This window comes from Calliphora vicina, chromosome 4 (assembly GCF_958450345.1).
Source record: "Calliphora vicina chromosome 4, idCalVici1.1, whole genome shotgun sequence".
Lineage (NCBI taxonomy): Eukaryota > Metazoa > Arthropoda > Insecta > Diptera > Calliphoridae > Calliphora > Calliphora vicina.
This window is the reverse complement of record NC_088783.1, coordinates 76,110,835-76,124,903: the sequence shown is the minus strand read 5'-3', so window position 1 is coordinate 76,124,903 and position 14,069 is coordinate 76,110,835. Positions and strand designations below refer to the sequence as shown.

Below are 14,069 nucleotides of genomic sequence, written 5' to 3'. Positions count from 1 at the left end.
AATTAGTTTTATATAAGCCGAACTCGCACCACAAAGTTTTGTTACGATCGGTCCATAATTAGTCATAGCTCCCACATAAGGCCCACTTCCGAAAGTCATTTTAACGAGTATAAATTTCTTAAAAATTATGGTATTCAAATAAAATTCAACACAAATAATTTTCATATATACAGAAGACATCCCACCTAATTTTATGGTCCGTAATTAGTCATAGCTCACATTTAAACCAGTGTTTAAAAAGCTACGATAACTAACAAATTTTTAACTGTTGCTACAACTACTGCTTCAAAAAAGTGTATGTAGCGGTAGCAGTAGCATTTGTCTTTTTTCGTTTTCTTGTTTTTTTAAAACTACTGCTACCTTCAAAATATAAAATTCTTAACAGAGCAGTAGTAATAAAACATGAATTGTAAATTGAGTAGTAGCATAAAAATACAAATCATTGCTACTGCTCTATATCGAGTTTTAATTTTTAAGGCAGCAGTAAAGTAGCAGTTGATGCAGCAGTTAAGGTAGCATAAAAGTAGTCAAAAAAGAAAATCTTCAGTCATAACACCAAAATTTACAGAATTAAACACTGTGTGTTGTTTTTGTTTTGAGAGAGTTTGAAAGAATTATTCGATTTTATTCGTCTCAGATGTTCGTGTTGCTAACAGAAAGATCGTGTTTTCTGTGTGTATAACAAAAAAGCCGAACTTTTGTTTACAACACGACCAACATACACAAATATACATTCACAACAACAACACATAATATAATTTTTTGGCAGAAGATTTTTATTTTTGACTTATTTTATTGCTACCTCAACTGCTACTTAGCTGCTACTTCAACTGCAACTTAACTGCTACTTCTTCTACTACCTCAACTGCTACTTCTATTACTACTAAATTTTAAAAGTAGCAGAATTAATAAAAAACTAATGACTGCTACATCAAAACTTTTTCTTTTTTAAGGTATCAATAGAAAATAAATTACTCTGCTACTTTTAAATTTTTCTTTTATTAGTAATACTACAACTACTGCTACCAAAATGTGAAGGTAGCAGTAGTAGTAGTAATTATTGACTCCGAGTTTTTATTAATTTTTTTACTAGACTACTTGTGTTTTTTCGTTGCTACTGCTACTTGTAGTCTAGTTTTTTAAACACTGATTTAAACAGCTTCTCGGTGTAGGGTATTACTTGTTAAAAATAGAATTGTTCTTATTGATATATTTACATTTAAATTTTAGATTTTAAGTTGCTTTTTTTAAATAACAGCTGAATCACGTAGTTCATATAGTGCTATTGTCGCCTTATCATTTACCAAAGCCCATTGTATGCATTTGTTTATCGTTGTTATACAATCGTTCAATTTAATTTTGTTTTCTTCGTGACCACTATCGTATAAATCCTCTGATTCCTTATCTCATAATTCCATTTGCTCCTTATTACTTTCCACATGAAATTCTTGAATCCAGTTGTTTATGTCAGCATTCGCTCTATACATATTCTTCATTCGGGAGCCGTGTTATTTGGAATCATCCTTAATGTAAACCGTATTCGTCGGCATTGTATATTTGGTGAAGAGTCTATCCATACTCATCAACGTAATCCTTAAACTCTTTCAAAAATTGATTGATAAGATGAGGTTTCAAAGACAATTTCTCGCCTGAAATTTTTAAAAATCTAATTCCATGTCTGCGCTTAAATTTCTTCAACCATCCTTCACTGGCATTGAAACAATTAGTTTGATAAATTTTGGAATACAAATGACTGGCTTTTGATCGTAAAATCGTTGTTGATAATGGAGCATTTCTTTCCCTTTGTTTTACAAACCAAAAATACAGATAAAAGTCACGAAAATGGAACCCGTTTTTCGTAAACTCTCGCGCTTATAGAACCTGCAATGTTAAAAATTAAGCCTTCGTGATAATCGGGCCGTCGCAATAGTGGGTAGTTGCGAATACGGAGCTTTCACTGTATTTAGAATTTTTAAATTTCCGAAAAATATAACATAAAGTAAAGTATTTACAATAATATCACAAAAATAGTAATTAGAACTTAATAGCATTTGCTGTCCAAATGACCCTCAACTTTTAAAATTACGAAAAACTCAGTAAAATTGAAGGTCATTTGGGCCCAAATTTCTCTTAAGGGTTAAATTCCATTTTTGCACTGTTATGGATATATTTTAAGTAAAAATTAGTTTTTAATTTAATATTTCTCAAAATATATTAATTTTGTTTCAACATTTCTTGTTCTAGTGGCCTGATACACTTATAATGGCCTGGCGAATTTTTAATAACTTTAAAATTTTTCAACCAATTTTTGTCTTTTATATCTCATTAAAACGACAATTACATACATATTTTAATTGAGATAAATGAAAATTTTGACAAAAACTAAAAAAAAAATAAATTTTCCCCTTGTAAATGCACATCAAAACTTCAGTGTCGTTGCGCCACCAGTTAACGTTATCCCATTATCCTAATATTTTACACAATATGTTTCTACAATACATTGAACAATTCTGGTGGGGGGACGATGACCTGTACCTTGAATTTTTATTTTCGTTAATACAATATTGGAGCACTCAAATGCACAAAAATACTTTATATTGCTTTGTTATATAATATTGTTAGTGGTCACTTCTCCTTAACTCAATTTCTTTAAGGACAATAAAAAAATCAAGAAATTCCAAAAATCATTTTATAATTTTATTTATTTTCATAAATAATCTTAAAAAAAGATGTTGCAAACTTTTTTACAAACCAGGACATACCTGTATCACCTATAAAAGTGGACAAGGACAAAAAACTAAAGAATCTAGAAACAAAACTGAAAAACATATTTAGTTTAATGTTGCTAAAATAATATTAGCATTTTTATAACACATTTAAAATAATAAGTATTCGTGTCTTGTGCTTGTTTTTTCATTCGTTCCGTGTGTTTTTCCTTTTGTTTTCAAGTTTTGTTTTGATACACTTCAGTAAGAATGAATTTAGGTTGTTGATGTCATTATCTTCTCTTGTCACATTTACAGATGCTGCTCTTAATGGGGGTGTGGATGCAGGTATTGGTGGCACAAGTAGTGGCGTTGTTGGCAATTTCAGACTGGCCTCTTTATCATCTGTAACATCTTCATCCTCATCATCAATATCAGCGTTTTCGTCATCATCATCGTCATCATCAGCGACGGAGACAGAAAGGCCGCGTATATTTCGTAACAAACATCATCATGAACGTCATTGGGGGCCATTTTTTGAAGAGCCACTCAACTCAACAACCTCAGGCGATAATAGTATAACAACAGCCCATCTCTATACGGAAGCAGTACTTAACTGTCGAGTTGGAATGCTTAAAGACAAAACGGTATGTTGTTAAACCCATTATTTATACATACAATGTATGTATGTATATGTGTGTGAATGTGTGTGTGTGTTTGTGTTTGTGTATTTGTAAGTTTCCCTTTCCTGCCATGCAATGCCATGCCATTTTTCATTCTGTTTTATTTGAATTGTAAGTAACAGCAGCAACAACAAGAGCAAAAACAACAAAATTAATGCAGAACAGAAACAGTTCTGTAGAAAAATCTTTAAGTATTGCAAAGAAATAGGAAGTCAAAAGGTAAGACAAGAAAAGATAAAAAACAGCAAATAAAAAGTAAAATTATAGTGTCATTATATTAAAATTCATAAATAATACAATGTTTGCCAAAAAGTCAAGTTAAAATTGTGGAATTACGTATTATACTCCACCCCAAATACAGACGAAAGATTTTTAAAAATCCATTAATGTAGCACCCCAGCACTCTCACTCACTTACTTACAGAAGTAAAAGTATATTCACATACATCTGCATATAAAAGTATTTAAACCACCCGAAGGCAAACTTCAATTTGACTAAAAGCTTAGCTGTGCTTAAAGGATATGATTTTCAGCGAAGAGGAAAAAAATTCAAAAAAACACATATATTTATTTTAAAAAATGACAAGCACCCTCCCAGTCAAACTGTGGCAGCGTTGGTACCACTGCTTTCGCAGCATTGCAAGACAAACCATTAAAATCAGCCGGCAATGTAAGAAAAATGAACGGAGAAAAAGGCGAATGCAATACTACTTATAATTGCAAATGACAGTGTGTATTGCAGAGTGTAATAAACTGCCGTTGTCACTATGTTGGTCCCAGCTGCTAACGATAGTGCTGCTATTTATGTACAACAACTGTAAATCTTGTTAGATAAAGCACAGTGTGTAAAATTTTTAAGTTTTCAGAATTTCTTAGATTTTAAGCACTTAAAATTATTTAAAATTAATCCGTATGACAAACCAGGAACATTTTTAAAACTTGTTTCAAAATCACAAGTCCTGGAACGACTATTACTTGAACCACTTCAGATTCTATGATAACATCTCAAAGAATAACAAGTGAAACGCTTCAAAAATAACTGACTCTACTTTCAGAAAAGCCCTAACTATAAGAATGTATTAGTAAAATTTTGTTTATATGTATTGGTGATCAAACCTGATTCATCATATTTTTCAGACACATATAGTTGTAAAAAAGCCACCTTAAAAATTAAGATTACAACTAAATTTCAAAACTCGAACAATTCTCAAATTATTTCGTATATACTTGATCTGTAATGATAGTTTTCAGCTTTTTATTCCAAAATAAATATACAAATTTGTTTGTGAAAAAATGTGTTAGAATTACCGTATTATAGCAATTTTCAACAAAAAAGTTTTGTACTTTTATTCTCTCACAAGTGTGTCGAATTCACACAGTAATTGTATGTGAGAAGAGAGAAAAGTTGTTGTTGTAGAACAAGTTAGAGCCTTTCCTTCTTGTTATTGTTTGTAACGACCCTAGAACTAGTAATATCGCTTCTACTTCTAGATCCCGTTCTGACAAACAATATTCTGATTTTTTAAGAAATTCGATAGAGTTTAATATGAATTTCAGAATATTCAATATTTCAGATATTTCCATTTTTATTTAAGAAATTTCTATTTGTATTTCAGAATTTTTAATTTATTCTTAAAAAGTTTCTAATTGTATTTTAGAATTTTTCAATTAATTTTCAGAAATTTCTATTGGTATTTCTATCAGAATTTTCTGTAGTACAATTGGAAATTTATGCAATACAAACTTCTGAAATATAATTGAAAATTTCTGAAATTCAATTAGAAAATTCTGAAATATAATTGAAAATTTCTGAAATTCAATTGAAATTTTCAGAAATAAAATTAGAAATTTCTGAAATACAATTGGAAATGGTTTAGCACTATTCTATTTCTATAAAAACAAACTAATTCTGAAAGAATTTGTTTTTGAAATGATAAAATTAAATTAAAAAGAAAATCAATATAAAATATTGTTCCTAAAAACGATGAATAATATAAATGGAAGTATTTTGATGGATCAATTAATTTAAATGCATTAGGTATTTAAATCAACAATATTGTTTACTGAAAAAAAGTATATCGAATCTTTTTCCAAATATTGATCAACATTTCATCAGATTTTTATCGAATAAAAAACATTGATGGAAGAACTAGTTCTAGAAGCGCTCTTAAGAAGGATTGTTAGTTATTTCTCACTTCTATAGAACTATTTCCGAGAGTAACAACTTTATGCAGACATTATTGATTTAAAATCTGGTGTCATAACATTATTGGGTACGGATTGAAAATATTTTTTTAATTTAACGAAATCAGAAAAATATATGTGGTATAACTATTAAGTAACGCCAAAACTTTATTAGTTCCAGACTTCAATATATTCATTGTAAAGGCGCCAATGGAACTTCCGAATTTGGATAGCGGCCATATTGTTGAAGCTACATCTGTCGAATTAGCTGTCACGTGTTTAGTTTGTTTTGCCAAATCACCATGGACGGATGCAGCGTTTAACAACACGTGCAAATGAAAATTTTTTTTATCAAAGTGGCTGCTCTGTTCCTGCAAAGTTCAGAGCTCTTCGGCCATTTGTCGATGAGGTCCATTTTTTGATAAATGGGTACGCCAACAAATCTAATTGTCGAAAACCACAGCGTCCCTCAATTCCAATGGTACAATGGAAAATTGGATGTGGAAAGTTTAATTTGAAAAAAGAGCTGAAGCACACCAATTGCTCACCAAAGGGTGAATATGTTTTATCGGTTCCAACGTCTGAGAAATGGTTTGTGCGGTTCAGAAGTGGTGATTTTGATACGAAAGACAAAGATAGAACAGGCCAGCCAAGAATTTTTCATTACTCCATGAGTTTGTTAAATAATTGAGAGCTACTCAAGCAGTAATTTCAAAAGTTTGCGAACATTGGGATTCATCCAAAAACAGGACAATTTGCTTTACTTCTTTAATTTGAAAAAAGGGCCGCTGAAGCACACCGATTACTCAACAATGCTTATGGTGAATGTGTTTCATCAATTCCAATATCCGAGAAATATTTATTTTAACACGGAATACCAAGATCACCCAGGCCAGCGAAAATATTTTGTTGACCTAGAACTGGAGGCATAGCTCCATGAAGATTGTTGTAAAACTCAACCGGAGTTTTCAAAATCATTTAACTCTACTCAAGCAATTTCAAAAGTATGCGAACATCAGGATTCATCTGAAACCGGGCAATTGGGTACATAACGAAATACAACAGAGATACCTTGAAAGATGATTTAGCATGAAAGAAATCATTACGACTCATTACTTGTAATAAAAAATGGATCCAATACAATAAGCCGAAGCATAAGAGATCGTATGTGAAGATCGAATCGACTCCAAAGCCAAATATCCATGGACTTAAGGTAATTCTCGGTATTTGGTGGAAGAAAAAGGGTCCTACCTATTCACAGGGATGCTGTACCAAACTGAAATGATTAGTTTAATGCCACCATTTACCGAAAAACGTCCAGAATATGGGGCCAGATAGAAAACGTAATATTGCATCATAACAACAATACTATTTAGAATGAAGTGTTTTTGAAGTTTTTCTTCATCCGCTTTATAGTTCAAATCTTCCCCAGTCAAATACTATTTGTTTAGAAAGATGCAGAACGCTCTTTCTTGGATACGCTTCACCTTATAACAGAGTATATGAAATTGCCTTGATTCGTTCTTAGCCTCAAAATATGAAGAGTTTTTTTGCTCGAACCTATGCCAGAATGATGTGAAAAGTTCATAACTAAGAATGACCAATACTTTAAATAAATTTATATTGTACAAATGTTTCAAAAACAAAATACCGCATTTCATACACCTTATAAATTAAACATTTTTAAACAACATACAAAAACTGCAATATTTGAAAAATTCAAACATTTGCAACAAAATATGCACATGTGATCTGAATAGGATCAAATATAAGATTTTTAGCGAAATATGTAGTATAACAGACAAAAAATATAAGTTATAGTATTAAATAGCATTCAGAATGAAATCTGTTGCATGGCCAGGAAATTATGATATCGTTTTCGCTATAATTACTTCCAATAAAAACGTTATTATAAGGAAATGTACACTTTAGTCCAGGGAAGCGCAAAAAGAGAAATTGTAGTTTGTGTGCATGTATGGGTTAAAAATAAAAAATCCGCAACAACATCAAGAAACAGAATGAAATATTTGTATTATTACGCTCAATTGTTTGCAACTAAATGAGTTATTTGTATTTTTACGCTCTTGCTGTGTGTTTTGCTTACTTTCGGGTTGTTTACGTGTAAATTCACGAAAATGTTCGTAATCTAAACAATATGAACGCCTACCAATGCTTTAGTCCGTAAATACTATCGTTTATGACACGGATACGATATCATAAGTGATAATTTATATCATAGGGTAAAACTAGAGCCGTAACTGAGTGTAAAAATAATCATTCTATCTCTTTTGTTTTATTGAAAATAAAATATTTAAATTTTCTTCTAAAATAACAAACATTTTAATAACAAATCCTTGAAAAATCGTATAAATTATGGAATATCTCAATATGATAAGCTTTTGTATGACATCTAGAGTTATATGCGGCTGGAGGAGCCATTTCAAATGATACGCGATATTGTATGTGTGGTTTTGGGCGAAAATAATATTATTTATGAGCTAGACGTTTCAAAAATGGTCCAGCCCACAAACGGTTATCACAAGATATTTTGGTAGACATCATAAAACTAACATAAATTCATAAATTCTCAGGAAAGAACAACTGTTTTAATAATTTAATATATTTCACGTTCAATTCATCATGCAATATATTATACACTAAATCACTTAAGTTTCCTACAGACATACTCATAACATAAACTAGCAATTTATGGTCACTTTTCAATACATATTTAAACCTTTTTTAATTAATTTTATAAAAAATCTTATAAACTAGAAATCAACATAAAAAAACTACAAACATTTTCATTAAAAACATAAAAATTTACATAAATGCAATAATTGTACGAAAAGTATTACCAAAAAGTCTCCCTACAGTTAACTATTTTAAGGCAAGGAATCCCATTATTAAACTTAATTGCATTTAATATGTGGTAGGCCCTCCTTTCTGAGCAATTTTTTAATGGCTGTGCATGGAATGGACCAGCTTTGTTGTTGTCAGGAAATCCAAAAATAAACAAATTTTAATGGATAGAATGAAAATTATTATTAACTTGCAAAATGAAGGAAAAAATCTAACCGAAATCAAGGATATTGTAAAAAGACCACGCTCTTCCATTCAGTATGTTATTCAACAGTTCAAAAAAACCGGAACAATGGCAAATAAACAAAGAACTGACCATCCAAGAAAAATAGACCACCACTTAGAGAGAAGAATTGTACGATTTTTAGAAGGTAATCCAAAAATGAACGCATGTGTAATTGCGGGAAACTTGAAAACTAGTGATGAGTTAACGGTAAACCCCCAAACTGTATGAAACGCTCTTAAACTAAATGGTCGAGTAAGCCGTAAGATGCCCCTTGTTCGAAAAGTGAACATGAAAAAGAGATTGGATTACGCTATCGACCATATTGATAAAGATTTTTTATTTTGGGATCGAGTTATTTTTAGCGATGAAAGTAAATTGAATGTTTTTGGTTCTGATGGAAGAGAAATGTTATGGAGAAAGCCAAATACTGAAATGAATCTGCAGCATTTGACTCTAACCGTAAAGCATGGAGGAGGTAACGTTATTGTTTGGGGTTGCATAGCTTCATCTGGGGTGGGAAATCTTATTTTTGTTGAAAACACGATGGATAAATATGCATACCTTAATATATAAAAACAAAACTTAAAATAAAGTTCTGAAAAATTAGGCTTGGGACGTTTCCAACAAGACAACGATCCCAAACACACCTCTAGATTAGTAAAGGAATGTCTAATTTATAATGTTCAGCTAAAAGCCGTTATAATGGAAGAGTGGTATAAAATAGATTCCCTGACAACAACAAAGCTGGTCCATCCATGCAAAGCCATTAAAATGCTGCAATTGCTCAGAAAGGAGGACCTACCACATATTAAATGTCCATTTGCTGTTTCTAATAGCTCAGGTAGCTTTCCTCAAATCTTCCGCTGCCCATTTTCTTACTTCACACTTCTTTGGCATATTATTTGTTTGAAATTATTTAGCTATACCACATTAGCCGACCACGTGGTTTATTGAAATTATTATAAAATTAAACATTTACACTAAATATGCTATATAGTTACATATGTTCTTCAATAGCAAAATATTCCCATTTGACTTTAAAATTAAATTAATGAAGATTAAAACTCATGATTTTCGAAAAAAATTAATTTTTAACAGATCACAAAAAAGTCTACCACAAGATAATGCTGATTTTTTACAACTGACTATTTCCATGACCTATAAAATTAAAGTACACTCACACAATGTTAATTTTCTGAGATCATAAAACTTTTAAGCTTGGTACCGTTACTCCTATGCTCTTAGTTTTAGAGAAAAGTAGCCACACCACATTACCCACCTATACCATATTACCCGAACTTACTCTATCTGTTATCAAAAATTATTTTGAGTGACAGTGACAAAGTTCTGTCTTGTGCAAAGGATATCATAATTAAACTAACTACATCAATGTGCCATATAATCAAAAAATGGTGCTTTATTCAAATTATAATTGGGCACTTGTTTTGATAAACCATATCGTAATACTTTATAGATCATCTCATGGATATGTACTAGGAATTTACTTTTTCAGGGCAGAAAACAGATACAACTTCCAAGTCATTGTAGGGAACATATTGAGCTGAAATGAGCAAACTTTCCTTATAAAGTTGTGAAAAAAAGTATTAACATTTACAAATAAAATACAAATGTTCACCTAACAACCAGATCCATACTATAAATAGTTACCCTGTAATCATGTTTTATGCCACAAATTGCTACTTATTTGAGTAAATTGTCGTTTACGAAAATGTGTCTAATAAATGTAACATATTGCCTATATCGTTTAGAACTATTCATGTCCTTTTCATCTAATATTTATTGTAGCAAGAAAAATGTATGTTATAGAAAAACATAAATTTTTCATTGTAATCTTCTTTTTATTTAGCAAAATACATACACACAACTTCTCTTGTTTTAAATAGGACTCAAGAACTATGTACTAGAAACTCTTATAGCATATTTTATTAATTGTACTTCATCAAACTAAAATTTTCTCTTCAAATTAATATGTATTTAAAAAACAAACAACAAAAAAACACAACAAGTTTACAAAGAATTTTTGTTTTTCTTTGCTGGGGCTTCACTGCAAAATTCTTAAATAAGCTGAAACAAAAATAAAAAACTAAATAATAAAAAATGCTTTTTAAAACTGATTCCCTGTTGACTCACTGTACAAGCACTTGTCCTTATGCCACTCATGGCTGACCTGCTTTACTAGAGTCATTTTTATCATTAGGTTTTCAAGCAATTTCGTGAATGGTATGAGAGAATGTGTGCGAGTGTAAGTGCGTTTTTTCATCTTGCAACATACTTGAATGTACATGAACTTACTATTTATTTCAGCTTCTAATTGTTGTTTTTATATTTGTTCTACTGTTGTTGTTTCGTAGTCTTGAGTTATTTCTTAGTTATAGCATCTAACAATGTCCAAATACTTTAGGTCTAATGCAGACTGATGATGAAGATGATGATGGTACGTACTGCTGCCACTGGTTGTGGTACTATATGAAAATAGGAAAAAAAAAAATATCCTACACGTTTTTAATTCAATGTGTACAAGTATTTGTGGTTGTGTGTATGCTTGTATGTTTGTATTCTATAGTATGTGTGAACATTCTTGCTATCATTCCATCATATGAACACAACAGTCCCTTACTTATACACAAACTATTGTATAGCAAAAAAAAAAAAAAAATACTGAAAAAATGAACCGAAAAACCAACAAAAAATTCCGGTCATGAAGTCTTTTAAGTTTGCCCAACTGCTGCTGACTTTACAATCTGCTGCAAACAGATCCGTTTAGGAATAGAATCTTTGAATACAGAACTCTTATTAGAATAATGAAGAAATCATGGTAGATACCACTTAGTTAATCATGATTATTCCTAATCTGTTTGTGGTAAATTATTAACATGATCCTTCTGAATGATCTTCTACATGAAACTTAAAACTGTTAATAACCTCTGCAGATGAAAGCAATATTTGTAGCTCATAGTCATGCAGTTGTATGTAGACTATTCTATAAAGATTGGATTGGATGAAGTAGGATCGATCTTCATATAGCTTCACTTTTATTTATAGAATTTGCAGCTCATGATCTTAGTATTTGGAATATCGTTAAACCATCGACTCAAACTCATTTATCCGTCGCACTGTGGCTCATATCTCAATTTCTTCGGCCAAAAGTCCAACTTTTTGTTAACTCCGATTTCAAAAATGTTAACTCCAAAAAAAATGATAAAAATATTGTCAATTGTGTGCGTGGCATGCTGTTAAAGTCAAATATTTTATGTAATTTTATAAAAAATGTGATTTTTGAAAATTTGATCAGAAGTAAATTATCATTACTCGCAAACTGTTATCGATAATTGGATGACTTTTTTTTGTTATGTTGGTAAGATAATAATAGGCTTTAAGAATTGGTATGATTTGTTACTATACCGTTTACACCTGCTGTGTTATTAAATTTTTTCACAGATACTATAATTTAGTCAAATTTGAATTTCATTGGAATAAAAGTGCTTAGGGTCAAACGGGGTTATACAAATTTTTCCACCAGGAGAAAGGCCAAAGTGTCCTCTTTAAGCCCATTTATACTTGCTGACCTGTTTTGACCAGTTTGTTGAACACTTTTTTCATTTGAATGAAATTAACCCCAACATTTTTTTCTATTTTTATTTTACCTGTTCATATGACTGGCGCAAAGTACAAGTCGCAATTTTGAAGATATTGCGATAAAATTTGGTACGTACATTTTTTTTGGCCCGAGGATGAAGTCTATTGAAAGTGACTGAAATCGGTCCATTATTTCACCTAGCACCTATACAAATTTTCTCCCGAAATTAACTTTATCGATCGTAAATGGTTAATTTATATATGTAGGTATAAACACAAATTTTGCTCTTAATAAGTTTTATATAAACTGTATTAATGTCACCTAATTTTATGATGATCGGTCCATATATGATGATCATTGCTCCCATATAATGTCCGTTTCCAAAAATCACTTTAACTACCATAAATCTCTTAAAAATGTTGGTATAAACACAAAATTCAACACAAATAACTTTCATATAGACATAAATCACACGACCTAATTTCATGGCGATCGGTCCATAATTAGTCATAGCTCCCATATAATGCCCTCTTCCGAAAATCATTCACGAAAATAATATATTGTAGGGTATTATATGGTCGAGCTTTACCGAACATACTTCCTTACTTGTTTTTATCTACATACAACTTTTTTATAAGTAAAGCTGATACAAAAAATAAAAAAATCCGTTTTTTCTTACTAAATGCTATAAAAAACAAGTAAGAAAGTATGGTCGGTCAAGCCCGACCATATAATACCCTACACTAAGTAAATAGCAAAAACATTTTATTTTAAAATTTCAATAATTTATATTTTTGAGTGATTTTCGGAAGTGGGCCTTATATGGAAGCTATGACCAATTATGGACCGATCACCATGAAATTAGGTCGTGTGATTTAGGCCTATATTAAAGTTAACTATGTTGAATTTTGTGTGTATACCAACATTTTTAAGTGATTTATGAACGTTAAAGTGATTTTCGGAAGCGGGTCTATATGGGAGCTATGACTAATTATGGACCGATCGTAACAAAATTTGGTGACATGAACTTTGTATATGTAAAACTTATTTGGAGCCAAATTTGTGGAGATACATATATAAATTAAACATTTATGACCGATAAAGTCCAATTTCGGAAGGACATTTGTATGGGGGCTAGGTGAAATAATGGACGGATTTCAGCCAGTTTCAACAGGCTTTGTCCTTGGGTCGAAAAAATAATATGCACCAAATTTTATTGAAATATCTTATAAATTGCGACCTGTACTCTGCGCAAAAGGTTTACATGGACAGTCAGCCGACCAGCCAGCCAGACGGACGGATTTCGTTTAATCGACTCAGAAAGTGATTCTAAGTCGATCAGTATACTTTAAGGTGGGCATTATACCCGCAGTATGGTTGGTCAAGAACGACCATACTTTCTTACTTGTTTAAAAATATTATCCTATATGGTTCAATATTTTGATATGGTATAAACGGAGCGGTGTTGGGTATAAAAATGGATTTTCTAAAAAAAATGGATAAACTAAATTGTCCATTTGATTGTATACATATAGTATGTATGTAAATACTTGAAGGAGAATTTATACAACATCATCTATGCGAGTTTTATCTTCGTATAATCCACTTTCATTGTCTGTACTGTCTTAAAATTTATCAGAAGTAGCGGATGCTTTTCATGAGAGTAAAAAGTATAACACAGTACAACATTTTTCAGTCCATTGCTTTGGGACTCAATTCTGACAATTGCACGTGAAAGTAGCCCCAAAAATAAGAACTTATGCATCTTTAGTTTTGTCAATTTGGCTGCCGTAATAATTTAATGGCCATACG

At 31.0% G+C, this 14,069-nt stretch overlaps 1 protein-coding gene across 1 annotated transcript in view; it reads left to right on the top strand.

Annotated features, from left to right (window-relative positions):
- Nucleotides 1-14,069, top strand: part of dpr18 (defective proboscis extension response 18) — a 156,412-nt gene that overhangs the window by 44,422 nt on the left and 97,921 nt on the right. Inside the window, exon 3 of the mRNA XM_065507998.1 lies at nucleotides 3,024-3,352. Coding sequence (XP_065364070.1) covers nucleotides 3,024-3,352 — 329 coding nt within the window. The remainder of the gene's footprint in view (nucleotides 1-3,023; nucleotides 3,353-14,069) is intronic.